This window comes from Bubalus kerabau, chromosome 7, assembly GCF_029407905.1.
Source record: "Bubalus kerabau isolate K-KA32 ecotype Philippines breed swamp buffalo chromosome 7, PCC_UOA_SB_1v2, whole genome shotgun sequence".
Classification (NCBI taxonomy): Eukaryota; Metazoa; Chordata; class Mammalia; order Artiodactyla; family Bovidae; genus Bubalus; species Bubalus kerabau.
Genome location: NC_073630.1, coordinates 70,415,589 through 70,442,824, shown reverse-complemented (window position 1 = coordinate 70,442,824; position 27,236 = coordinate 70,415,589). Strand labels below are relative to the sequence as shown.

The 27,236-nt window shown below is 39.0% G+C and overlaps 1 protein-coding gene across 4 annotated transcripts in view; it reads right to left on the bottom strand.

The window, feature by feature from the left end:
- The window catches only part of ATP10D (ATPase phospholipid transporting 10D (putative)), a 126,727-nt gene that overhangs the window by 38,865 nt on the left and 60,626 nt on the right, over positions 1-27,236 (bottom strand). For all 4 annotated transcript variants that reach the window (XM_055588481.1, XM_055588482.1, XM_055588483.1 and 1 more), the window contains 6 exons: positions 24,234-24,340; positions 23,812-23,943; positions 23,283-23,410; positions 22,911-23,163; positions 10,966-11,204; positions 2,114-2,302 (listed from right to left, as the gene is read on the bottom strand). In XM_055588481.1, the coding sequence (XP_055444456.1) occupies positions 2,114-2,302; positions 10,966-11,204; positions 22,911-23,163; positions 23,283-23,410; positions 23,812-23,943; positions 24,234-24,340 (1,048 nt within the window). The remainder of the gene's footprint in view (positions 1-2,113; positions 2,303-10,965; positions 11,205-22,910; positions 23,164-23,282; positions 23,411-23,811; positions 23,944-24,233; positions 24,341-27,236) is intronic.

The window sequence follows — 27,236 nt, the reverse complement described above, 5'->3', positions numbered from 1 at the left end:
TCGGACAGCTCATAGCAAAAGATATAAAGTGTGCTAATATTGGTAGCAGTGGGCATACTTTTAGCAAATTTTTCTGATAATATAACCTAATATAAAAAATTATCTTTATTATATGCATCCTAGCAATAATAATTTAAAAATTATAAGTATTCAATAACAAATTAGAAACATCTTAAAATGTTATATAATATTTAAATATCAAGTTTATAAAGATTACAGGGCCATACTGAAAAAGCTATAAAAATAGTATGAACAGTAGAAAAACAAATGAGTAATACACATTTAAAACACTAGAAGAAAGTAAATCAAAAGACTAACAAAATGTGTTTTTTCTTTCATTTTTCAGATTATAAAAAAGGTTGTTAATTTGACTTAAGAAAAATAGGCCAATAAAGTAGTTTATGGAAGACTATCAATATCATGATATGAATTCAAATTTCTACTTTTATAGAACTTTTTCTTGTTCATATTCTGATTTCTTCTAGATCTTAACTCTTATCAGTGATTCAATTTAGAATTTAATACTAATTGGGAAGACCAATTAATTGAATTCTAAAATTTTCACAATAGAAATGTCTAAGGAATTAAAGAATTTTCTCCTAATTATTATTAATTTTATGATAGTTTGAGGGACTCATGTTGGTCAATTTGCAAACTTACTGGCAACCCAAAAATGAAAAGTGAACTCAACTACAGATGACGTCTCTGTATTACACATGAATTCCAATGAGTTCTTTATTCACTGCCTTGCTATCACTACCTTAAAATATCATGAGGCTTAGACTTTTATACGCCTACAGAGATTTTCTTTCAGGCCACAGAATATTACATTCTTTGGGGATAAGACAACTATATTTCTTAAGCAGAAAACGCCAAAAAATGTCTGCATTGGAAATGGATGTATATCAAAAGGTGTTGTATGAGAAAAAAAAACAGAATAACCACTGATTTATCCTCTAACTAGATAACTTCAAAGAGCAAGTTTCTAATTGAAATCTTATAAAAATACAGTTTCTGATCAAATGAAAGCTTAATGAGAAGTTATTTTTATGTTAAAACTGACCACCTCTGAAGTTGCCAAGAGAAAATGATCTAATAGAAAATGAAAATTTAATTGGGTTGTGCTGCAAATTGAATTTTAAGTGGATGGTGCAAAAGGGGAAATAGTTATACTCAAGGAAGACAGCACAGCAAGTGGTGAATCACCAATCTCTAAAGCAAGCTTTCCTTTTTAATTGAAAATGAATTTTCCATGAATTTTAAGCTACAAAGAGACTTTAAAGATTCAGCTTGTGTGGGAACAGCAGAACCTTGGTATATTATAGATGTACTGGATCTTCCAGTGATTGAGTTTACATTACCCAAGTGGCATATGAAAAGGTATATTATCATTAAACATGATAATGAATCTAATACTTTATATTTTGCTTGATGTACTGCATATGTTCAGAAGTTTCACAGAAAGCTTCAATTTGTTAGAAAAAGTAAAGCAAAATGAAGAGAGTCACATTTGCCAAGAACTGCTCTCATTAGCTATCCTCCTGGAAGCAAAGTAGTATAGTAGCATGGATCCATACTCCCTGGGTTTAATCCTATTTCCTCAACAAACTGGTCCTGTATCCCTGGGCAAGTTACTTAAGCTCACCTGTAAAATGAGGAGTAGTAGAGTAATAGTACCTAACTCATGGAACTGTTGGGAGTATTAAACCTATTAATACCAAGAAATCACTTAGAACATCATAAATTCAGAGTACAGGTTAAGCGATGTATAAATGTTACCTGCTACTATTGTTAATTACAATCCATATAAGACCACGCAGCTTCCCAGGTGGCAAAAGTGGTAAAGAACCCACCTGCCAATGCAGGTTAGATGTAAGAACTCCAGTTCGATCCCTGGGTAGGGAAGGTCCGAGGGCATGGCAACCCACTCCAGTATTCTTGCCTGGAGAATCCCCATAGACAGAGGAGCCTGGCAGGCTACAGTCCATGGAGTTGCAAAGATTTGGACACGACTGAAGCAATTCAGCACGCATGCACAGTAAGAGCACATAACAAATATATTTAAACCCACAGTTCTCTTCTGGAAGGTGACCGTTGTTTGCATCAGTCTTACCTTTTGCCGTGGCTGGTTAGGAGCAGAAACCACTACTGTGTTGCAAATTGCCAATGCAATAAAGAAGTCTATGATGTACAGAGTCTCCAGTGGTGGATCTGGGATAGTCTCATCCGCTGGGGTGAAGAGCAGAGGTGTAATCTGACTAAACTTGTCCAAAAGCCTGGTGTCTGGTACCACATCTGTTTCCTGAATATCCAATAAGATAAAGTGTAGTCACAATAAGCATCTAAAAATATGAGTTTTAAATCTACACAGGAAGTATGATTTCTAACCAGAATCTATGAAACATGAGACAGTATTCTTTAAAAATAACATTCAATGTACATGGTATCATGGGAAATGAAAAAAAGGAAAAGACAAAAAATTAAATGGAAAATCTAAAATGCATGATATGAAAAGAGATTACCTTGACTATTAAAGTAAGAGATAGAGACAATGCCTTTCACCAAATTTTAATTGAATGAGTGTTTCCTTATTTTGAAATATACAGTACAGAGCTATATTTTACTGTAGGATTCTACTTTGGGCATAGATTCATCCAACAGCAACTGATGTATATTAATTCTTTTAAAAGTGAGCATGTTATTCATACTATGTTATTTTAACAAAATATTTTATGGCTCAAGTCACTACTATTGTTTAAAAACCAACCCTGCAAAATAAAAACTACTATAAGCAGGTTAACAGAGTTTATCTGTATTTCCCTAGTAATACCTTACAAGACATGAACATCCATGCTTGCTATGCTAAGTTGCTTCAGATGTGTCCAACTCTTTGCAACCCTATGGACTGTACCCCCTTGTTCATGGTTCTTCTGTCCATGGGATTCTCCAGGCAAGAGGACTGGAGTGTGTTGTCATTCTCTCTTCCAGGGGATCTTCCTGACCCAGAGACAGAATCAGCGATGAACATTCAAGGGTCCCTCTAAGAGATTTCTGATTATCAAATATATTTGGCAACTATGACCTATGCCTTTCTCTTTTGTACAATTCCTTTTACAACTTGACTTTAAGAAGTTTGATTATTGGGGGAAAATACTTCATTCTGTTTAACACAGTACTTTCCACACTTATTTAGAAGTACTAACTTTAATGAAAGAATACTGTTGTAGAAATTTCTTTATAATTTTGTAATATGTAGTCAACTACTTTAGAAATTTTTCAGATGATTCAAAAAAGGGATCATCATCTCTGAATCAAGTTTTCAAAAAAGTGCCACTGTATTCTAGAGGAATCCAGGATGCTGGCAAAGCATACTGACTTTAGGAAAGCCAAGAGAGGCGGTGGAGAGAACAGACTAAAATAAGGAGATGCTTGATGTTACACTCAGTGATCATGGCTTGCGTTTTACACTTAGGAATTTGGTAAGGTTTAACACAGGCTCAACAAGCAAAGAGCACAGGCTGGACATCATATGGGTTTGGGTTCAGGCTCTAGATCCACTACATGCTCTCTAGGGGCCTCAGGCAACTTACTTATTTAACCCTCTGAGCTTCATTTCCCTCTTCTGAATAATCTTAAGAAGTATACCTACCTCAGAGGGTGGCTGTATAAAGTAAATGAGACAATAAGTGAGACAAGACCAGCACGACAGAAACTGGAATAATTTTATGTTCCTTTTTCTTCTGGAATGACACACTCATTTTCAGGCAGTTTACCTGGTCACAGTGGGTTTCAAAGGTCCCAGTTTTCTGCTGTCAAAAGACAGTCTTAAATTTCTACCTAAAGACAGCATCTATTGTTCTGTGATAGTTTACTCAACAAAATTTGAACCATGTTGTGTTTGATAGAGTTTGTAAATGTTTGTAATCTGATGACTGCTCATTAACTAGTTGGCCACATTCCCTCTCAAGACTCACCAAGAGTAACACTGAGCCAGCAAGAGTCTGTGCTGCGCCCTCAGTTATTTGGAGAACCATCCCTTCCTTGAGGATCCCCTTGCCAAAGTTAGTTACAAGAGAGTGGCAAGGTCTGATGCTTGGGAACCTTGTTGCATGGAATTGATGAAGGCTACCCTTGGACTACAAGGAGATCCAACCAGTCCATTCTGAAGGAGATCAGCCCTGGGATTTCTTTGGAAGGAATGATGCTAAAGCTGAAACTCCAGTACTCTGGCCACCTCATGCGAAGAGTTGACTCATTGGAAGACTCTGATGCTGGGAGGGATTGGGGGCAAGAGGAGAAGGCGACGACAGAGGATGAGATGGCTGGATGGCATCACTGACTCGATGGACGTGAGTCTGAGTGAACTCCGGGAGTTGGTGATGGACAGGGAGGCCTGGCGTGCTGCGATTCATGGGGTCGCAAAGAGTCGGACATGACTGGGCGACTGATCTGATCTGATCTGATGATGATACTGGCATCTAGTGAGTGTGCGAGTATGAGCAGTATTTCCAAAGGCATCCTTCTCAAAATGTTTATACATATTAAGCAAAACTCCAAAGAGTCCCATACTAAAATAAGTTTAAGAAATGTTTAAATAGGTCTCTCTATTGTAGCACTTCTAAGAGTGTTTAAAAGGTACTGGGAATCTCCAAGAAGAAGCCAGTATGCAGGTTTTGGCAATGTTATATCTAAGAGACATTTGCTCTTTGGAACATGATCAGGATTGAGTTACAGACCTTAGAAGCAAACAGTGATTTTATTGTACTGATGATCTCCACACGGATGAGTAACTGGCTTCAGAACATCAGGACTCTACTTCATTCTGAAGTTCCTCTAAGACTAATGAAAGGTTTGTAAGTTCTATCTTGGTGACAAACACTGTTGACGTAAGTCAACCTAATGTGTCATTCAGGGAATTTAAGAACCGACGCTGTGGCCATGAGAATAAAAGAAGACATGGAGCTGACCAAAGCTGGGACTCTGATTGGAAACTGTATTTACAAAAAGAATTGTCGAAATAGACGTGAGGAACTCAGGACCATACAAGACCCTAAAAGCATCAAAAAAAAAAAATCTATCTATCTATCTATATATATAAATATATAAAGAAGAGCCCAGAAGATTTAAGGAATGAGCCATGTCAAAATGAAGCTGCAAGAACAAAATATTCTTCCCTTTAGTTGGTGTCTCTAACAAGTTAACCCTGAATGACTAAGGTGTTTAGTTCCTGAACTCAGGAGAAGTATAGAGTTATCACACACAATTGTTATGTGTAAGATGGTTTGACAGGGTTTTTTTTTTTTTCTTTCCTTCTAAGATCCAAATCTTCCTCATGGATACCTTCTATTTCAAAATTGACTTTTTCTTTCTTTTTTTTTTTTTCTGTGATGGACAGCTCCTGTCTTCTCTGAACTTGAATTAACCCAAGAACCAAATCCACACCATCCAGCTTTAAATAATTCCATGTATATGTACTTCTCTCCCCACAGGGAAAGTTCCTTTAAAGGAAGGAACCTATATCTTATAGATTTTTGCATACATTTTAAAATTGAAGAACAGTTGATTTACAATGTTTCAGGTATACAACAAAATGATTCAGTTATATACACATCTATTCTTTTTCAAAATTTTTCCATTCTAAGTTATTATTTGGTATTGAATATACTTCCCCAAGCTATACAGTAAATCCTTGTTGCTTATATATTTTATGTATTCAGATCAGTTGCTCAGTCATGTCCGACTCTTTGTGACCCCATGGACTGCAACACACCAGGCTTCCCTGTCCATCACCAACTCCCGGAGCTTGCTCAAAATCATGTCCATTGAGTCGGTGATGCCATCCAACCATCTCATCCTCTGTTGTCCCCTTTTCTTCCTGCCTTCAATCTTTCCCAGCATCAGGGTCTTTTCCAAGACCTTTTCATGTATTGTAGCTTGTATCTCTTAATCCCATGCTCCTAATTTATCCCTTCCCCCTTTCTTCTTTGGTAACTATAATTTGTTTTCTATGTTTTTGAGTCTATTTCTGTTTCATAATAAACTCATTTGCATCATTTTTTTAGATTTCACATGTAAGTGATATCGGGCTTCCCTGGTGACTCAGTGGTAAAGAATTCACCTACCAAGCGGAAGATTCAGGCTTGATCCTGGGTTAGGAAGATCCCCCGGAGAAGAAAATGGCAACCCACTCCAGTATTTTTGCCTGGGAAATCCTATGGACAGAGTAGCCTGGAGAGCTACATTCCATGGGGTCATAAAAGACTCGGACACAACAGTGCGATTAAACAATAAGTAATATCATATGATATTTGTTTTTGTCTGACTTACTTCATTTAGTATGATAATCTCTATCCATGTTGCTGTAAAAGGCATTATTTCATTATTTTTTTATGGATTTTTTAAACATATCTTATAGATTTTTGGATTCCTAACTCAGTAGTTGTGTCAGTACCTGGCATGTGGATAAGCTATAAAATTTTATTGCTGTACATTACTAACAAACATTTGCTGGTTTTATATTCCATAAAGAAGGGGGTGGATAACATTAAAAAGATGTTATTCTTAGAAAACAAAGACATAACCCCCTCCCACTTGACCTCAAACATTTTTTTTTGCAGTGAAAAATTGTATACTCTTAATTAAAGACTACAGAACATGATGTAGACAGCTTCCCATATTTAAAGTAAGCCTTATCTGTTTCATAGTGGGAGTACAACATCTTAGTCCTAGCATCTGGCTATTTGAAACCTTACATTTGGTGCCACGATTCATATAATGTCTTCTTACCAGGTTGCAGATTTCACATTCACCTTTCTTTCTCCCTCTCTCCCTTCCTCCCCACTCTCCCTCTCCTATTTTCCTTCCTTCATTTCTTTATGTATTTCCCCCTGTGCAAATCCAATTAAAACAAACACTGGCCAAGACTTCTCTTTGCTCTCTCAAAGTGTCTGCCAAAGTTTTTGTGTAGTCTTACTATGTACTGAATGTTAACTCTGTTTTCAAACTGAGAATGACTTGGACCCACTTTGTTTATGCAAATTCGAAAATGTCCAAAGTTAAAGAACCAACAAAGATACTCCATGTGGGAGATAACACTGACCAAGTTCTAACACTGTGCCCTGTTGTTCAGTTGCTGAGTCGTGTCCAACTTTTTGCAACCACATGGACTGTAGCCCACCAGCCTCCTCTGTTCATGGAATTTCCCAGGCAAGAATACTGGAGTGGGTTGCCATTTCCTTCTCCAGGGGATCTTCCCAACCCAGGGATCAAACCCATGTCGCCTGCTTGGCAGGCGATTCTTTACCACTGAGCCACCTGGGAAGCCCAACACTGCTCTACTCCTCTACTGTCACCTGCACCCAAGGTTTTCATCTCATTCCCTGCTGCCACCCTCACTCCAATCTTAGGGACTCAGCACTCCATCTGGACAACTTTGGCATAAATATAGATACAATGCCTTCTGCCTCAGATTCCTAAATACCAAAGACCTAAGAGAAAAGACAAAGGCCAACAGCCACACACGCACAGCTCCTCCTCCCCACTACGTTCTCCCTGGTTGTGTGGTTCTGAGCCTTTGCACACACTATATACTGTCTGCCCTGAGTGCTTTTCCTTCCTTTTCTACTGTGTAACCCTCTACTCATTAGTTTAATCATAAAATAAGTTTTACCTCTTTTGTGCAGCTTTTCTTGATCCCGTCTCATCCCCATAGAGTTGATGACTCTCTTCTTTGTGCCTTTTTAATACTATGGATTAACTACCATTACTGCATCTTCAATACAGGATTACTTCTATTTACTTATATGTCTGCCTCCTCTATCAAAAGCAAAGCTGAAAGCTGGGGATGTGTCTTATCCGTTTTATATCCCAGGCTCTAGTATTATGTCATTGTCTTCCATTACTCCATTAATGGAATATGACTCCATTTATGGAATATTTACTCCATAAATATTTATTATTGATCTATGGTATCAGCAACACCTCAAGGAAAGATGGGTGCACAGAATATATGGGATCCTGGGTGCATGGAACTGACATCCTAGGTGGGGGAGATAAATTAACCTATAAATAGATGGTTCTATTTGTACAAGACAAGATGGTTCTATTCAGACAAGTGTGCAGGAGATGGAACATACTTTGGATTGGTTGGTCAGTGAGATTTACTGAATCTTACTACCATGTTGAAGAATTGATGCTTTCGAATTGTGGTGTTGAAGAAGACTCTTGAGAGTCCCTTGGACAACAAGGAGATCAAACCAGTCAACCCTAAATGAAATCAACCCTGAATATTCATTGGAAGGACTGATGCTGAAGCTCTAATACTCTGGCCACTGGATGCAAAGAGCTAACTACTGGAAAAGACCCTGATGCTGGGAAAGATTGAGGGCAAGAGGAGAAGGGGATGACAGAGGTGAGATGGTTGGACAGCATCACTGACTCAATAGATATGAGTCTGAGAAAACTCCAGGAGATAGTGAAGGACAGGGAAGCCTGCCGTGCTGCTGTTCATGGGGTCACAACGAGTCTGACACGGCTTAGCAACTGAACAAGATTTACTGAGGAGGTGACATCTGAGCTGAGACCTCAGTGAAAAGAAAGGAAACAGCCATATAAAGATCTAGGAGGATAGCACTCCAGGGAGAATGAATAGCATGCTTGCTGAATGAAAACTTCTCGAGGATTAAAGAAGCATATAAACACTGACTCACAAAGTCAAGGTTTCTATTTCTAAAGTAGGTCATGTGAATCCAGGACTCAAGGTCCTCAATGCCATTCTAACTCCTGAAGCTGGCACGCCTTTGCCAGCACTCTGCCTTGGACCCTCTCTGACTCTCCCCTTGCCTCCCCCATGAAGGGCACCATCTTAACAACTTTTCACTTCCAGACATCACAGCCCTCACTGTGCTTTCACACTGCTGTTCTACAACCTGGGATACATGAACAGACTTTTAGTATCATATGTACAATTTTCACAGATGTCAGCTTTCAGGTTAAAGATCTATAGTTTTCTCAAAATAATTTTTAGTCTCTAAGAAGGACAGAATTGGCTTGTCTAGAGCAAGCATGAGAGATGGTCTCGTATCTCAAGGAAGACCTCGTCATCCTGTATGTAAGGGTCTGGTATTCAAAACACAAAACAATGCAGCAACCCCAGAGAAGCTGTATAATCAGCACAACGCATGGAACTGGAGTACAAGGCAAGTCAAAACAAAACAGATTGAATGGGAAGACTGAGCCTGTTGAGCGGCTTCCAATAATGATACTTCACGGAGAGCAGACATGGGAGACTCTGACCTCAGATGCCAAGGATTCAAGGTGACGAAGTCCTTGCTCTCAAGGAGCAAGGTCCACATCAGAGGCAGAAATAAGGCCAATGCCATGAGGACTAAGGGACTGAAGGGCAGGAGGGACTGTGTAAACAGAACTTAAAGAGTCTGAGAAGTCTTCAGAAGAAATAATATTTAAAGAAGTATTTCATTTTGATATTTGGCAAAACTAATACAGTTATGTAAAGTTTAAAAATAAAATAAAATTTAAAAAAAAAAAGAGAGAAAAAAAAAAAAAAAAGAAGTATTTCATCAGATCTGGTAGATAGAGGTAGGTGGTGAGGGGAGAATGAATTTTAGACAGGGGAAATGGTACAAAAACCATAATGACTCAAAATTAGGAAATAATCCTTTGTTCCACAAAGAGAGTGAGGCTGGATCGGGAAACTGAGAGGGAGGCCATGGCACAGTCCCACCTGGTCATTAGTATCCTTGACTTCCAAGGAAACATGAGTCAACATGTGGTTAACTGCAGGTGGCTGAAAAAGGTAAAAGATCAGCAGAGTAATGGGCAAAATTGATAAAACAGAAGAAAACAGATATCTACTTCTGATATAGCCTGAAAATGAGTACAGAAAAGAGATTGTATGCATTCTTTACCTTTTTTTTTTTTTTGTCCTCAGAGACTGGAGAAAAATTAAGTCCAGATGTTTGGAATAGCTTGACATATGGTAATGATAGGATACAACAGGTATTATATCCTTAGAGCCAAAGAAATGCATTGGATGAGTTTCAGTGAAATGATCTTCCTAGATTCTAAATTGCTCTATTTGTTGGAACTTTGAAAAGAGCCAGACTCCCCTCAAGGCCTTTCCAGGACAAATGAGATCCCTGGGGTATACTCAGATCACATCTCTACTATGAAAGTCTAGATAAATTCACTGCAGAAACAAAAGTCTTCCCAAAACTGTTTATTTCTTATTATGTCACCTATTTCAGAGATCACCAACTGCTTACCAGTCTCATGGCTAGGGAATCCTCATCTTAAATGAGGATAAGGAGAAGTTAATGGAATGTGGAGGGCAGAGAAGACAGCTGAAATTTTATCAAAGTGATTTTAAGTGCAGCAAAAGTTTTGATTTCTAATTCTTTCGCACAAGTATCTTTCCTCTTTCCCATCTTCCACGTGGTTCTTCCTCCATATTTTCCTCTCAGGACTTAAGAACACACACCCTCTTGAGCTCTGTATAGAAAATGATCTGCTGAGGACTAGGAATGGAGAAGAGGACACATATTTGGTGGGATTTCGGGGAGGATTACAAAGAGATAAAAAGGCCTCGGAGGATACTGAAAGGCCTCTGATTTCCCGATCAGTTAGACACACTTACCAGTGTATGAGATACCTCCGGTAAGTTGTGCTGGTTCTGAAAGTGAGCCATGATCATTAAAGCAAGGCAGCTTTCTCCAGGCTCAGAAGTGATTGACCTTGACCAGAAACATGTTTTTCAGAAATGGTATACTATCTCTTGACACTGATCTCCAAAATTAAGATATTGTGAATGTGTGGCAATCAGACTGAACTTACACAGTCTCTTCTCAGGGAGAAAAGACAACAGTGTGTGGTCTATTGTAATTATGAGAATGTTCTTTCATTATTCATCACAGACAGACAAGTTTCAAGTCACGCATTCACACTTACAATGGGGCTACTGAAAGCAGCCTGTCTGGAATGAGGCACTTCACTGGCTCCTTCTCTACTTTCTAGAGCGAAACAGCTCCCAGTAAGATGATTCGAGGAGATACTTCCTAAAGGCCGACTGTGAACTGTCCTGCAGCTGGGGGCCCTCGGTTTCGCCATATTGCTGAGGGAGCCACTGGGAGTGTCGGCGGAATCTTCATCTTCAGAGGCAGCTTCCTGATAGGATTCCAACCTCTTGGCTGAGGGAAAGAAAACCACACTGGGTCATTCCCTGAGATGAAACACTTGCAGGTCGAATATATCAAGCATTTTCTTAAACAGCTATTTCGCACGATCCCCTCCTTTTTAAAACTTGGCTTCCAAACTCCTCCAATACACTGAGTTAATGAACTTGTATCATTGAGAAAAGTAGCAGCAATGAGAGAGGCCACAAGAATTCCTTCCTTCACCACCTACATACTCTTCCTCTGTGGTGTCATCTGGTCCCATCTTTAAACTATTATCTCTGTGCACATTTTGGGCACATATCTGCATGGTTCACTCCCTTACCCTCTTCAAGTCTCCTTGAAGTCATGGTCCTTTGTCAGTGAAGACTTCTCAGATCTAACCACACTGTTCTTACCACCATCTATACATCATTGACCTTATTTTTAATTCTTTGAATCATCCATTAGACTATAAACTCCAGAAGGGCAGATAATTTTGCCTTTTGTTAATATGATATTCCTAAAAGTCCAGGGAAGGAGTTGATACTCAAAAAATACTAGCTGAATAAATAATGGACATCTTAAATTTGGTATGGTAAATGTAGACTGCTCTTTCTATTCCCCCAGGCTTCCATCAAATCACTCTTTCTCTGGTCTTTCTTATCTTTGTAAATGAAACCTAAATATCTACCTAGCTATTTATACCAAAAATCTAGGATTATCCTTGATTTCTCTTTTCTTCCTTATCCCTAGTATTGAAAGCATCATTAACAGCTGTCTATTATTCATCTAAAATATATCCCAAATACCTAAACTTCTCTTCATCTCCAACACCTTAATCCAACTCACCATCATCTCCCAAATGGATCAGAACAATAGCCTCCTGACTGGCCTCCTTGCTGTATGTACTCCACTCCTGAAACAGTAGCTAGAATGATCTTCCAAAGATAGAGCAGTTCAGACTACTGCCCACACAAAACTTTCTAGTGGCTTCACAGTTCACTTGGAATAAAATCTGAATTCCTTATCTTGGCGTACATAACTCAAAATGATCTGGCCTCTGATGACCTAACTTTTCTGGCCCCTCTTCTACACTAAATCTAGCCTCACTGGCCTTTCTTTACTTTGAAAACTGTCAAGCTCATTTCTGTCTGAGGGCCCCTATACTAGCTACTCCATCTGACTGGAAGGCTTTTACTCCTGAATTCAAAAACCAAGTCATTCAGATCTAGGCTCTGATATACCCCCTAGAGAGGCCTTGCTCAACCATCCCAAAGTACTTTCTGTTCATTTTGTATCATAAAGTGTAAGTAAATGTTAGTCGTGTCCAACTCTTTGAGACCCTATAGACTGCAGCCTGCCAGGCTCCTTTGACCATGGGATTCTTCAGGCAAAAATACTGGAGTGTGGTGGCATTTCCTACTCCAGGGGACCTTCCCAACCCAGGGATCAAACCCACGTCTCCTGCACTGCAGGCAGATTCTTTACCATCCACGCTACTGGGGAAGCCCAATCACCCAATTTTAATTCTCTGCAAAACAATTTTTAATATTTTTTATTTAAAAATTAACTAACGTGATAATTTTCTCCAACAGAAGTTCTATGAGAGGAGGGGCCTTGTCTGTCTTGTTTATCATTATGTCCAGTGTCTGGAATCGAGAGTAGACAATCAAAAACTACATGCTTGTTTGGACTGCTAGTTATCTGTATTCATGCCAATTCTAGCTACTGAATAGGTATGGCTTTCAGGAAGTCAATTTATAAAATAAAGAGCATCTGCATATTCTATTTATTTTAATAGCTTTTGTCTATGTTTTTTAAGGACAAGGAGAGACTAAGAGGCAACATGGTAATTCTGTGTTCTAGGACTAACTCTTTCAAAAAGTGGCTTCCAGCAAATCACTTTCTAGGCCTCTGTTTTCTTACTGGAAAAATGAATGATTTGGACTCAATGACTTCAAGATCCTTTCCAATTCTGCAGTTCTGTAAGTTTATTATATTCTCTGCCTAAAAAAATACAGACTATTTCCCTATATGTCCTCTGAACTTCAAAAACAGATATATTTATTGCATCCCAAATACTCTGAGGTTCTCCATTCTTACCCATGCCTTTGCTCAAGACTCAAGACAGCCATTCTCCTCCTTTCTACTTACCTCAGTCCCAGTTCCTCACTGAAGACCTCGGCTTCATCCCACTCACTGGTACCACTTTATAGCTTAGACGTACTGCTAAATGTTACTATGTGCCAGCCATTTGTCTCATTTAATCCCTCTAACAACCTTCTGAGATAGATAATATCAATACCTTCACTTTATAAATAAAGAAACAAAAATTAAGTAAGTTTCCCCATCTCATGAGAGTGATACAGATCAGTTTTATATCCAGTTCTATTAAACTCCACAGCCAGTGCTGTGAGTCTTCATGCTATACTGTTTCTAAATATAGCCAAAAAATTAAAATGGTCAATATTCCCTGCTTGATTTCACTGAGTCCATGTTTTGTAGTTTAAATATTATATGAATAATGAATAAGTGTATGAACAGATGTATGAATAACATCCCTAGCATCAAGGGAAAATCCACTGTAGGATACAGCATTAGCACTCACTGAGTACCTCCTTTTCATCAAGCATCTTGCTAGGTCCTTTATTTTTTTTAATTTTTTATTGTTATTATTTTCCCTTCCTTTTTCACACTTCCCCTAGCTTTCTTTGCTGACCCTTGGCCACCTTGCCAGGACCACTGCCTGTAACTGTACATGCTGTGCTAGGTCCTGTATATAAACAACTACATATAGCTGTATCTATATATATTTTATCTTTAAAATAATGTTATTGGCTAGAAATTATCACTGTTCCACTTTGCAGCTAAGGAGAGTAAGACAGTAAACAACTCAGAGTGGGTAGAGCTGGGATCTGAATTTGAGTTTTCATGACTCCAAAGTCAGACAAGTATCTGCTATATGTCCTTAGCAGTTACTTATAGGGCCTCCCAGGTGGCACAAGTGGTAAAGAACCCACCTGCCAATGCAGGAGACATAAGAGAGGTGGGTTTCGATCCCTGGGTTGGGAAGATCCCCTGGAGGAGGTCGTGGCAAGCCACTCCAGTAATCTTGCCTGGAGAATCACATGGACAGAGGAGTCTGGCAGGCTACAGTCCATAGCGCTGCAAGGAGTCAGACACGACTTAAATGACTTAGCACAGCACAGCGCAGTACAGCACACAGTTACTTGTATACAAGAGGTTAGCTCAGTGATTCTGAAGGAGGGTCAAATTTATCCCCTAGCAAACATTTGGCAATGCCTGTTCACAAGTTGGCTATTACATCTTGGGAGGAGTGCTATGCCATGCAGTGGGCAAAGGCCAAGAATGCTTCTAAATATCTTAAACAACTCCCCATTAAGACAAAGTCATCCAGCCCAAAATGTCAATAGTGCTAGGTTGATAAATGCTTGAGTAGCTAAAAAAATTTACATATTGACAATGTGATACCATTTTTAAATAATTAAAATACTATACAACATATATAAACATGAAGGTTATACTTTAGGAATTTCTCATAGTCATCAGTAGGGAAAGTATTCATCAAGGAACTGTGGAATTAGTATAGAGCCAGATAGCTGAGCTGTTCCTCTAGGATGAACTTGCTCAATAGGGACTGATAAAACTGCAAGAGTGAAATAAGAAAAGACATGGAGTAACTCAATCTTTAATCATTTGTGGGAAGCGATGAGAAATAAACAGACCAGTAAAGTTACAACGTGATTCAGAAAACAAAGCTACTAAGAGCCATACTTTTAGACTCTGAATTTTTTTTTTTAAATTGAGCATGAGAAGCAAAGGTTTATTATTATACTGATAAATAAAATCCATCCAAATAATCATCAAGACTTTTATTATGTCTCCTAAAGTAGACTTGAAAAGTTCCATGAATACCTCAAAGTGGCAAGAGAATTCTTGCCTTCCAGCTGGTAAGAGAAAATATACAAAGTCTGTAATGTTTCCTTCGTCTCAAGGTAGGTACTATGTTAGATGCTACATTAACTACTTTATTTATCTCTTATTTAATCCTAATCTCTTTTCTCTTCCAATGCTCCTGCTCAAACATCCAGTAACCTATTCATGACCTATTATTTACATTTATGTGATATCTGGAAGAAGTGAGCATTAGCCTATGGAGCAAAACATTTATCACACTAAAAAGTGTGATAAAACGTGCTCTCCAAAGGGCCAAACATAAGGATGAAAAGCACAGGACACTCGGATAAACTTCTTTCAACTATATCATCCCCATATCCTCCACTGAACATTTTGCTATGAACTAACTACACAAACATTTCCAGCATTCCAACTTTCACCTGCTTGTAAACAGCACACTCAGTGGAGTTTCTTTCAACTGTATCATCCACACAGCCCTGACACAAAGACTTTTATTCTAATTCCTCATATTTCCAGCATTCCAAGAATTTCTTGGCCAATATCTTCAAAGCCCCAAACCTTGATCAGTGCAAATCCACCTCCAAAACTGACTGCCTGAAAATCAAAACAATATAGAAAGGCAACGCTGACTTTAAACCTACAACACTTATAAAGGTATTTCTATGTTTCCAGGTGTCCCTCCCACGTTGGACCATGAGCTTCTCAAGAGACAAGCCTATCTCTTACTTTGATATGACAACAATGTGCTCGGTCGCTCAGTTGTATCTGGCTCTTTGTGACCCTATGGACTACATCCCGCCAGGCTCCTCTGTCCATGGAATTTTCCAGGCAAGAATACTGGAGTGGGTTGCCATTTCCTCCTCCAGGTATGACAACAATACTAGCAACTAGTATTTATAAAGAATTTATTCTGTGCTATGCTCTTTGTGCCTTTTAAAAAATATATTTACTTATTTGGCTGTGCACTCATCTCATGTGCTACTAAAGTAATGCTCAAAATTCTCCAAGCCAGGCTTCAGCAATATGTGAACCGTGAACTTCCTGATGTGCAAGCTGGTTTTAGAAAAGGCAGAGGAACCAGAGATCAAATTGCCAACATCTGCTGGATCATGGAAAAAGCTAGCGAGTTCCAGAAAAACATCTATTTCTGCTTTATTGACTATGCCAAAGCCTTTGACTGTGTGGATCACAATAAACTGTGGAAAATTCTGAAAGAGATGGGAATACCAAAGCACCTGACCTGCCTCTTGAGAAATCTGTATGCAAGTCAGGAAGTAACAGAACTGGACATGGAACAACAGACTGGTTCCAAATAGGAAAAGGAGTCCATCAAGGCTGTATATTGTCACCCTGCTTATTTAACTTCTATGCAGAGTACATCATGAGAAACGCTGGACTGGAAGAAACACAAGCTGGAATCAAGATTGCAGGGAGAAATATCAATAACCTCAGATATGCATGGAGAAGGCAATGGCACCCCACTCCAGTACTTTTGCCTAGAAAATCCCATGGACGGAGGAGCCTGGTAGGCTGCAGTTCATGGGGTCGCTCGAGTCGGCCACGACTGAGCGACTTCACTTTCACTTTTTGCTTTCATGCATTGGAGAAGGAAATGGCAACCCACTCCAGTGTTCTTGCCTGGAGAATCCCAGGGACGGGAAGCCTGGTAGGCTGCCGTCTATGGGGTCGCACAGAGTTGGACATGACTGAAGTGACGCAGCAGCAGCAGCAGATATGCACATGACACCACCCTTATGGCAGAAAGTGAAGAGGAACTAAAAAGCCTCTTGATGTAAGTGAAAGTGGAGAGTGAAAAAGTTGGCTTAAAGCTCAACATTCAGAAAACAAAGATCATGGCATCCGGTCCCATCACTTCATGGGAAATAGATGGGGAAACAGTGGAAACAGTGTCAGACTTTATTTTTGAGGCTCCAAAATCACTGCAGATGGTGACTGCAGCCATGAAATTAAAAGACGCTTACTCCTTGGAAGAAAAGTTATGACCAACCTAGATAGCATATTGAAAAGCAGAGACATTACTTTGCCAACAAAGGTCCGTCTAGTCAAGGCTATGGTTTTTCCTGTAGTCATGTATGGATGTGAGAGTTGGACTGTGAAGAAGGCTGAGCGCTGAAGAATTGATGCTTTTGAACTGTGGTGTTGGAGAAGACTCTTGAGCGTCCCTTGGACTGCAAGGAGATCCAACCAGTCCATTCTGAAGGAGATCAGCCCTGGGATTTCTTTGGAAGGAATGATGCGAAAGCTGAAACTCCAGTATTTGGCCACCTCATGCGAAGAGTTGACTCATTGGAAAAGACTCTGATGCTGAGAGGGATTGAGGGCAGGAGGAGAAGGGGACGAGAGAGGATGAGATGGCTGGATGGCATCACTGACTCGATGGATGTGAGTCTGAGTGAACTCAGGGAGTTGGTGATGGACAGGGAGGCCTGGCGTGCTGCGATTCATGGGGTCGCGAAGAGCTGGACACGACTGAGCGACTGAACTGAACTGAACTGAGGTCTTAGTTGCAGCACATGGGATCTTTCAGTTTCAGCAGGTGGGATCTAGCTCCCCTGACCAGGGATTGAAGCTGGGTCCCCTGCATTGGGAGTGCAGAGTCTTAGTTACTGGACCACCAGGGAAGTCTCCAACTGCTTTTTCATAATTTACTTTCTCTTATCCTCTTAATCATCCCCATGAAGTAGATACTATTAATATCACCAATCGTTTTTTATCATAGCCCAGAGAAATTATATCACTTGCCCAGAGTCACACAGCTTGCTGGCAGTGAAGATGGGAGTCAGGTTTAGGAGGCTTGATTCCAAAATCCTTGTTTTTAGAAACCACTAAAGGCTGCCACTACATCCATCAGATTTACAAGCTTCATCATAAAGGCACTGTGCGGACATACCCAAATTGAGGGCCACCCTACAAAATCCCTAAAGAGTGCCCCTCAGAACTCTTGAAGTGAAAAGTAAAGTGAAAGCGTTAGTCACTTAGTCGTGTCCGACTCTTTGCGACCCCCTGGACTGTAACCCGCCAGGCTCCTCTGTCCATGAAATTCTCTAAGGCAAGAGTACTGGAGTGGGTAGTTATTTCTTTTTCCAGGGGATCTTCCTGACCCAGGGTTTGAACTCAGGTCTCCTGCACTGCAGGCAGATTCTTTACCATCTGAGCAGTCATCCAAAAAACGAAAGGCCAAGAAACTCAAAATCTAGAGGCACCTAAATGATGACTAAGTGTTACGTGGTATCCTGGACAGGGTCTGAGACAAAAAAGACCCTTGGTAAAAAGTAAGGAAGTCCCAATAAAGTCTGGATTTTAGTTGTCAATGAAGTATCAATATGGGTTCATTATTTGTAACTAATGTATCTTAAGACTAATGTAAAATGTTAAGACAAAGGAAAGTGGGCAGGAGGAGCATACTGGAATGCACAGTATCTTTATAAGTTTTCTGTAAATCTAAAATCATTCTAAAATAAAATGTTTATTATTAACATTCTTTTTCAGTAATCTTTTAAAGGAGTTTAAAAAATTTTAATATCCATACAAGTCACCTGATATATTGTTAAATGAAGATTTTAACTGAAATTTTAAAGAGGGGCCCAAGACTCTGCATTTCTAAGATATACCTGGGTGTTGCTGATGCTTAGTCCATGAACCAAATTTATAAGCTGCAAGGCTTTAAAACAAGAAATGGTGCCATCAAATGTATTTAGTTCAACTGCAAGAACTAAGAGTGCTTACTCTTACTTAATAAGAGTAAGGGGTTACTTCCCAGCAGTAACATTTTCAATGTGAATATCTTATAGGCAATTCTTTTGACAGAAAATCCTGAAGCCTTAACTGATTTTCATTTCAGTGAATATAAGGCTTCAGGGTTAAGTTCTGAGGAAAACTAGCCTCTATCATTATCCCCTTCAGCACTGAGAGAGAGAGAGAGAGGGGGAGGGAGGGAGGAAGGTGTGTGTTTGTATGCATATGCTTGTTTTTAAGCCGAGACTTGTCTTTTGAGGGCTTCCCTGATAGCTCAGTTGGTAAAGAATCCACCTGCAATGCAGGAGACCCCAGTTTGATTCCTGGGTTGGGAAGATCCCCTGGAGAAAGGAATGGCTACCCACTCCAGTATTCTGGCCTGGAGAATTCCATGGACTGTATAGTCCATGGGGTCACAAAGAGTCAGACACAACTGAGTGACTTTCACTTTCACAGACAAGAGATTAGGAGCTATGAATGTATATATGTTAGAAATGTGTGGACAGGCAATGTCAACACCTCCCAGAGGTGGTGTAACACTCCTTGGTTCACAGACAGGTATCTTACCAATTACAGTTCAGTCCTGGTAGCATTTGATTCTCAGTCACTTAGCATCTTCCCTGCACAAGGGGCTACAGAAGAGAAGTACTCATTGGGCAGCACTGTATATATTGAGGGACAGGGGGAGAGGGGGCTGGTATCAGCTCTCCTAGATGCTACAAAATTAAAATCCCACAAATACAAAAAATAATACAGTGTTTCCCACCATATATTTTGTGAAACATGACTGCTATAAGATACTTCCTCAAAATAGGAATTTATAGTCAGATAATTTTGGAAAAGACTAATCTCACAAATGGACATAGGGGTTTAACTCCAGTGATATTCACTACAGTATTGTTTACTACAGCAAATGACTGTTGATTAGCTAAACTAATGGTTGATCTGTTACATAAATTGTGGCAATTATTACAATGCGATACAGCATGCTGCTGCTGCTGCATCACTTTAGTAGTGTCCGACTCTGTGTGACCCATAGGCGGCAGCCCACCAGGCTCCCTCGTCCCTGGGATTCTCCAGGCAAGAACACTGGAGTGGGTTGCCATTTCCTTCTCCAATGCATGAAAGTGAAAAGTGAAAGTGAAGTCGCTCAGTTGTGTCCAACTCTAGTGACCCCATGGACTACAGCCTTCCAGGCTCCTCCGTCCATGGGATTTTCTAGGCAAAAGTACTGCAGTGGGGTGCCATTGCCTTCTCCGGCGATACAGCATAACCATTAGAAAAATAAGAAGAGGATGGAAAGGCAATCATGATGAAGTCTTAAGACAAATGATTATAAAAGTCAAAGCACACTGTGATGTCACTTTGTTTAAAAAACATATATTAATGTTTACAGGAAAAAATACTCAAAAGAAAAGCACTAAAATGTTACTGCTGGTCCAGTCAGAGTGGTATGACCTCATCAAGTACAAATAGGTGTCAAAACATCCCTGAGGTGAGAGATTCAAAAAAAATCTCTAGAGGTTCTGCTCTAAAAACTAGAGGTTCTGCTGCTTGCCTTGAAGAAGTGACTGCCATGCTGTGGAGAGGTCACAGGGCAAGGAATGATGGGCTATCTCCATGAACTCAGAACAGACCCAAGTTGACAGCCAGCAAGAAAGCTAGGGGAATAGTCCTAAAACCTCAAGACTCTGATAATTCCAAAACCAGGGAATTAAGAAGAGGACCCTGAGCCTCAGATAAGATCACAGCCCCAGCCAACCCCGAGATTTCAGCCTGGTGAGAGACTCAGGGAGGACATAGCTACCTGGACCCATATTCCTGACCCACAGAAGCTATAAGACAGTATATGTTATTTGAAGCCATCAAATTTGTGGTAACTTGTTATGTGGCAATAGAAAACTAATACAGTGATAAATAACAAACCAGAGAAGTATTTGCCACATGTAGAAGAAAAGAATTATGTCAACATCGGTATTCAAATTATTGTTTTTCAAATAATTCAAATTATTGAACAAAGGTTCAATACAAGTGCAAAGTGAAAATGGACACTGGCCAGAGACAACCTAGACAGGGACATACAAGCTGAACACCAACCCTGCCTTAATAGATAAAATCCTCCTACAGATTACTAAGAATGAGAAAAACTCATTCGTAAAATAGGAAGACATATAAAATAGATTTTGTCAAGGAAATTCAAATGGCTAAAAACATAAAAAGTTGGCATCTCATTGCTAATCATAGGAAAATTAAGATAATGAAACACTCACTATATCTACAAAACTCACAAATTAAAAAGAATAGCTTTATCCCATTATGGTTGGGTATGAAAAATAGATACTATTCTTCTGGGTTGTGAGAATATAAATTAGCACAATGCTTTAGAGATAAATTTTGTGGGATCTATAAAAATTCTATACGTGCATACTTCTGGATCTAGCAAAACCAACTTTAGATGTGTGTACAGAAATGGATATTGCATGATGAATTTTATTTTATACATTATAATTTTTCATCTTGTCTATCTTCTTGCCTTAAACTGTACGCTACATCAGAAACTTATGTCACATGTTAGGAGCTCACAAAATATTTGTTGAATGAATAAGTGATGTTAATTGCAAGTACTATTATAACGGGCTTCCCAGATGGCACTAGTGGTAAAGAAAGTGAGAGTCGCTCAGTTGTGTCCAGTTCTTTGTGACCCCATGCACTATATAATACAGTCCATGGAATTCTCCAGGCCAGAATACTGGAGTGGGTAGCCTTTCCTTTGTCCAGGGGATCTTCCCAATCCAGGGATCAAACCCTTCTTCTGTATTGCAGGTGGATTCGTTACCAACTGAGTGCACCTGCCTGCCAATGCAGGAGACATAAAAGACACAGGTTCAGTCCTTGGGTTGGGAAGACCCCCTGGAGGAGGGCATGGCAACCCACATGAGTATTCTTGCCTGGAGAATATCATGGACAGAGGAGCCTGGAGGGCTACAGTCCATGGGATCACAAAGAGTCGGACATAACTGCATAGACTTACACACACACACACTGCTATAATAGCAAACTAAGCTTGATCACATACAATGCGATACTATGAATTTCATGTTAACTCATGAACTGACTTAGAAAAAAGCCCATGAGATATTGAGGTAAAAAAAGCAAATTGCAAAGTAATATTATTACATAACTTATAAAAGAAATGTGCAAACATTTATTTTCACATATATAAGAATATATATAAAGAAATGGATGGTTATCTATTCAAATTATTAACAGTGGTTCACCTCTAGGTTAATCTGTTTTGGACATCTCTCAGAATTATTTTTATAAGAGTATATTTACTTTTGTAAATAATAAAATTAATGAAGTTCAATTCTTAAAAGGAAACTTGCAATTTATATATTTACTTCCTCTTATCTACTTACCTTATTTCTTCTTAAAATAGGTATTCTTAGCCAGGGACCAACAGTTACTTATGGGCTGAGTGATAGGGTAAGGGAAGACTGTCGTCCCTTTGGAATTACTAAAAAAAAATTTTTTTTTAAAGGGATATGGTCCATAGGAAGAAGGGAATGGCAACTCACTCCAGTATTCTTGCCTGGAGAATCCCATGGACAGAGGAGCCTGGCAGGCTACAGTCCATGGGGTCATAAAGAGTTGGACACAACTGAGTGACTAATACCCAAATGGTCCATAGAGTTTCATGAGATTCTCAAGAATATCTATAATGCAGTATCACTGACACCATATCTAACCCCAAACCTTCTACAATTGCTAGCAATTTCCTTTCCTTTCAGAGAAACCATGGTCAAAAAAAAAAAAAAAAAAAAATCACAGAGGCAGAGTCTTGACTTTAACCCACCAAATCTCGACTAACTTTTGACCTACTAACTTCTAAAGACATAACAACGAAACTCCATGAGCACCTGGAGGAATTAAGTACACAATGATTGAATATCGCACTTCTGTGCCAGAATTACCAAACTGTTAACAGGTGGACGCAAAAAAGACAAACCTCAAGGGTGATTTTCACAGAAACTCAACACTCACCATTTTCTTCATGGCAGTAATCAAAGCCTGCCACACTACATCTTCGAAAAACCATCTTATTCTCAGTGAGGGTTCCTGTTTTATCAGAAAAGAGGTACTGAATCTGTCCAAGATCCTCAGTGATGTTCAGGGCTCGGCACTGAACAGTAGAACCCATTTTCTCATTGTAGAAATCCACATCGCTTTGAATAAAATATATCTGTCCAAGCTTCACAATTTCAATGGAAACATAGAGAGAAATGGGAATCAAGACCTAAGAAGAACCAAACAATTTAAAAACGTTAAAGGGAGAAAAGAAAGGATGAAAAGCCATACAGAGCTAGATAAGTAGGAAAGATTTTAAAATTGTATGATGAGCTCAATAGAAATTACCTGTAACAAAATGATCATGGTCCAAAACATATAGAAACCTGCCAACACTGGTGATATGATATGTCCATCTGGCTCAGGGATATTAAAAAAGGGTATGTTTTCATATCTGCTCAACCAGATTCCATGACCTTTCAAAAAATGCACAGACATCAAAAGGATGCTATATATATATTATTCAAATATAAAACTTTATTTCTAAAGAAAGAGAGATGACAGTATTTATTTTGGTTGAACAACAGCTGTTTGAGAAACAAATTCAAATTCAAAAGACTACATGTTCTCCTGCCTCTGTCTCTCTTTACATCTCTTCCCAGGTCCCTTTATTACTGTGGCCACATATAATAAATATTAGTGCTTTTCAAATTAGAGAATGAGAGAGATGAAGATGTGAAGAAAATAATTATTGGCCAATAACCACCCCCACTTATTGGAGTCAAACTTAAATTCATAACTATCATTTTGAAAATATAATACTTTAAAATGAATATCTTGAGGGAAAGATGTCAGCAAATAATCAAATTCCACCTACCCAATGCACCAGTTAAACACATTATAAGCAAAAGCAGGACACACCAGAGGACATCTGTATTTGCTCTTCTTTCTAATTTGCTGCGCTTATATCTTGGTCCGCTGTTGTTCAGCATTGCTTTGGTTTCATGGCCTACATGGGTAACACAAATATTCAGAAAATGTGGAAATTAAAGCCAAGTAGCAAATAGCATATTTTAAAGTCTCTCTGGCAGATAATTTAATGAAAAGTAGTTATGTAATACACTTTGTTAAATTTAGTTTCCATTTGTGATCCATTTAGAAAAACAGAGACCAATGATTAAGATTATCAAGACAAAATTTCCTTTCTGCTGCTAGAGATTGCATTTGAATAAGTGGAAAATGTTAACTTGCAGAAAAGCACAGAGGCGATGATGGTGAAAAGTCAGAAGGGTAACCAACCTGCATAAACCACAATGCCCATGACAGCCTCTGTGTTTCTAATGGTGCATCCTCTAAGTAATAAATTCTCTTTACTGAGACCCACGCGTTCTTTGTTGGAATGTTCTCTATAAAAAAGACAGCATATAGATTTATTTTTAAATAGCAAAAATGGGAATGGAAAAATAAACACTATGAATTTTGAGTTTTCTTGATTAGAGTATAAAGTTAAGCAGTTCACAGGAAAAGTTTCAAATCTTGATGTACTTGATCTAGTTATTTCCCACTTTGGCTGGGAAAAAAGACACAACAGGTTTCTAATACTGTTTTCTATCATTCATTGTTTGCCAACTACTAGTACTACAAAAACTAAAAGATAATCCAAATAAGAAAACTATTTTCTATAGGAGAAACTGTATTTGGGAGTAACTTACTAGCTGATGAGGGAAAAGTTCTTAATGATAAGGGAAAAGTTCTTAATGGAATTAGAAAATTACTATCTTGGCCCTGGTGAAATCAAGGATTCTTGGGCAATAATAGTTAGTGGCTACTAAAATCATTAGGTAGAAGGCTGGTGGGGAACTTTATAATGAAAGGGTAAGGCTGACAATACCAATCTTAACATAACTACAGGACATCAAGGCCTCCAGAAGTTTAGGGACAGAAACTGCTCATCCCCCTGGGAATCTTATCAAGCTTCTATGAGGATGAATCAAACAGGGGTCTGTGGCATCAGGGGATCTGTGACGCCTTTGAAACTGTATACAGTATTTCCCTGTGTGCGTCTATGTATGTACATTCATATACATTTGTCATTTTCTAGACAAAAGTATTTCTTTCATCAGATTCTAAATGTCTGTGAAGAGTTTTCAGGAAACAAGGCCAGAAAAACATGTTAACCATCACCCAAGGATGCAGTTGGCCAAATCTATGAAATCTGCAGGGGAACCCCTGCAGGCAAAATGATCTGGTCTATTTAACAAGTGAGTGGTATGCAGGGGGGGTTGAGGGGAGCAGAACTGGTGGAGGAGGGAATGGGAGGGAAATTTAGAGACATATGAACTAAATGCAACATGTACACCTTTGTTTTGATCCTGGTTAGAATATAGTAACTATAAAAAAAAATTGAGATAATTGGAGACATTTAAACAAAGAGATATTACTTTGCCAACAAAGGTCCGTCTAGTCAAAGCTATGGTTTTTCCAGTGGTCATGTATGGATGTGAGAGTTGGACTGTGAAGAAAGCTAAGAGCTGAAGAATTGATGCTTTTGAACTGTGGTGTTGAAGAAGACTCTTGAGAGTCCCCTGGACTGAAAGGAGATCCAACCAGTCCATTCTAAAGGAGATCAGTCCTGGGTGTACACTGGAAGGACTGATACTGAAGCTGAAACTCCAGTACTTTGGCCACCTGATGCGAAGAGTTGACTCACTGGAAAAGACCCTGATGCTGGGAGGGATTGGGGGCAGGAGGAGAAGGGGAAGACAGAGGATGAGATGGCTGGATGGCATCACCGACTCGATGCACATGAGTTTGAGTGAACTCCGGGAGTTGGTGATGGACAGGGAGGCCTGGCGTGCTGCGATTCATGGGGTCGCAAAGAGTCGGACAAGACTGAGTGAGTGAACTGACTGAAACAAAGACTAGGTATTAGATACTACCAAGAAAATGTTCTTAATTTACTTAAATGTTATAATGATGCTATGACTATTTTTATATAAAGCTTTTTTCTGTTGTATATTCATAGTGAAGTATTTACAGTGAAATGATGTGATGTAGGGGCATATAGGGAAGGAAGTGGGAGGATAATTGAAACAAAGTTGGCAAATTATAAAACAGCTAAAACTGGGTGAGGGCCCATGGTGTTCATTACACTTTTCTTCCTACTTTTGTATATTTGAAATCTTCTGTAATAAACAGTTTTAAAATAATCAACATAATCACTTGATTAAATTACTATAGTGGTAGAAATGCAGAGCAAACTCATTGGAAAATTTTTTAAAATATGCAAAAAGTCAGGTATTTCACATATTTTGTGAAAACGCATACTAAATTTCAGCATTAAGGTTAGTTTATTTTCTAAGCAACAGACTTCAGTCTATGAGTTGTTTCCTCTTTGTTATGTATAGGGAAATTGTCATTATATCTGCTATCCATGCTATCTTGCAAGGAAAAGAAAAAAGAAAGCTCTTCTAGAGAAGTTTGAAGAGCTTCCCTACTCTTCAAATGAGGAGGAAAATAGACAAATCTGTTTTGTCATTTTCCTCCTCTAACTTGCAAAGCATTTTCTTTTAAGAGGTACGTGTTTACATTCCTTCATATAAACGGGTTTATGCACAAAGAGAGGCCCATGGGGTCATAGTCAGAACCAGTAGTGTCCTTGGGTTTAACCTAATTCTATCAATACTTCCTGGATTTACAGATGAGGAAATTAATCCCAATATTTACATTCCCATGTAGCATTCTCAGGCACGTATCCCAGGCTTGATTAGGCTCCTCAACAACATAACATTTATTATTCCTAGAACCTTTACAGGAACAGATATAATATACAAAAGCATCAGTTACAAAAATTTCTTAGTGTATTAAAACTTTTACCCGGGGATCCTCATTTTTCACCATTACATCACTCTAGTTTACCACCTTTACATTAAAGCCCAACTTTTATCTTGATTGTACTGGCTCCAAACTCTAAACATTCTGCACTGGATAAGTGTGTATTTGGCACATATGATATGTGACCTTCAGATTCTGTGCAAGACATGGACTGTCTGATTACAGCCTTCATCCATTCAAGAGCCTATATAATATGTACCATATGCCTAGCACACCCACCTGAATGCTGAGAACAGAAAAACAAACTTAGATAGTCTTGGCCTCTGTGGTTTAACAGGAGATGATTCATATAGAAATGTCTGAGTATAACAATAGTGTAGTTATTATGATAGAAATCTGATATTCAGCATACAACATGGGCACAAACAGGGAAAAGTCAGTGCTTCCTGAGAGTAAGATGATCATAGA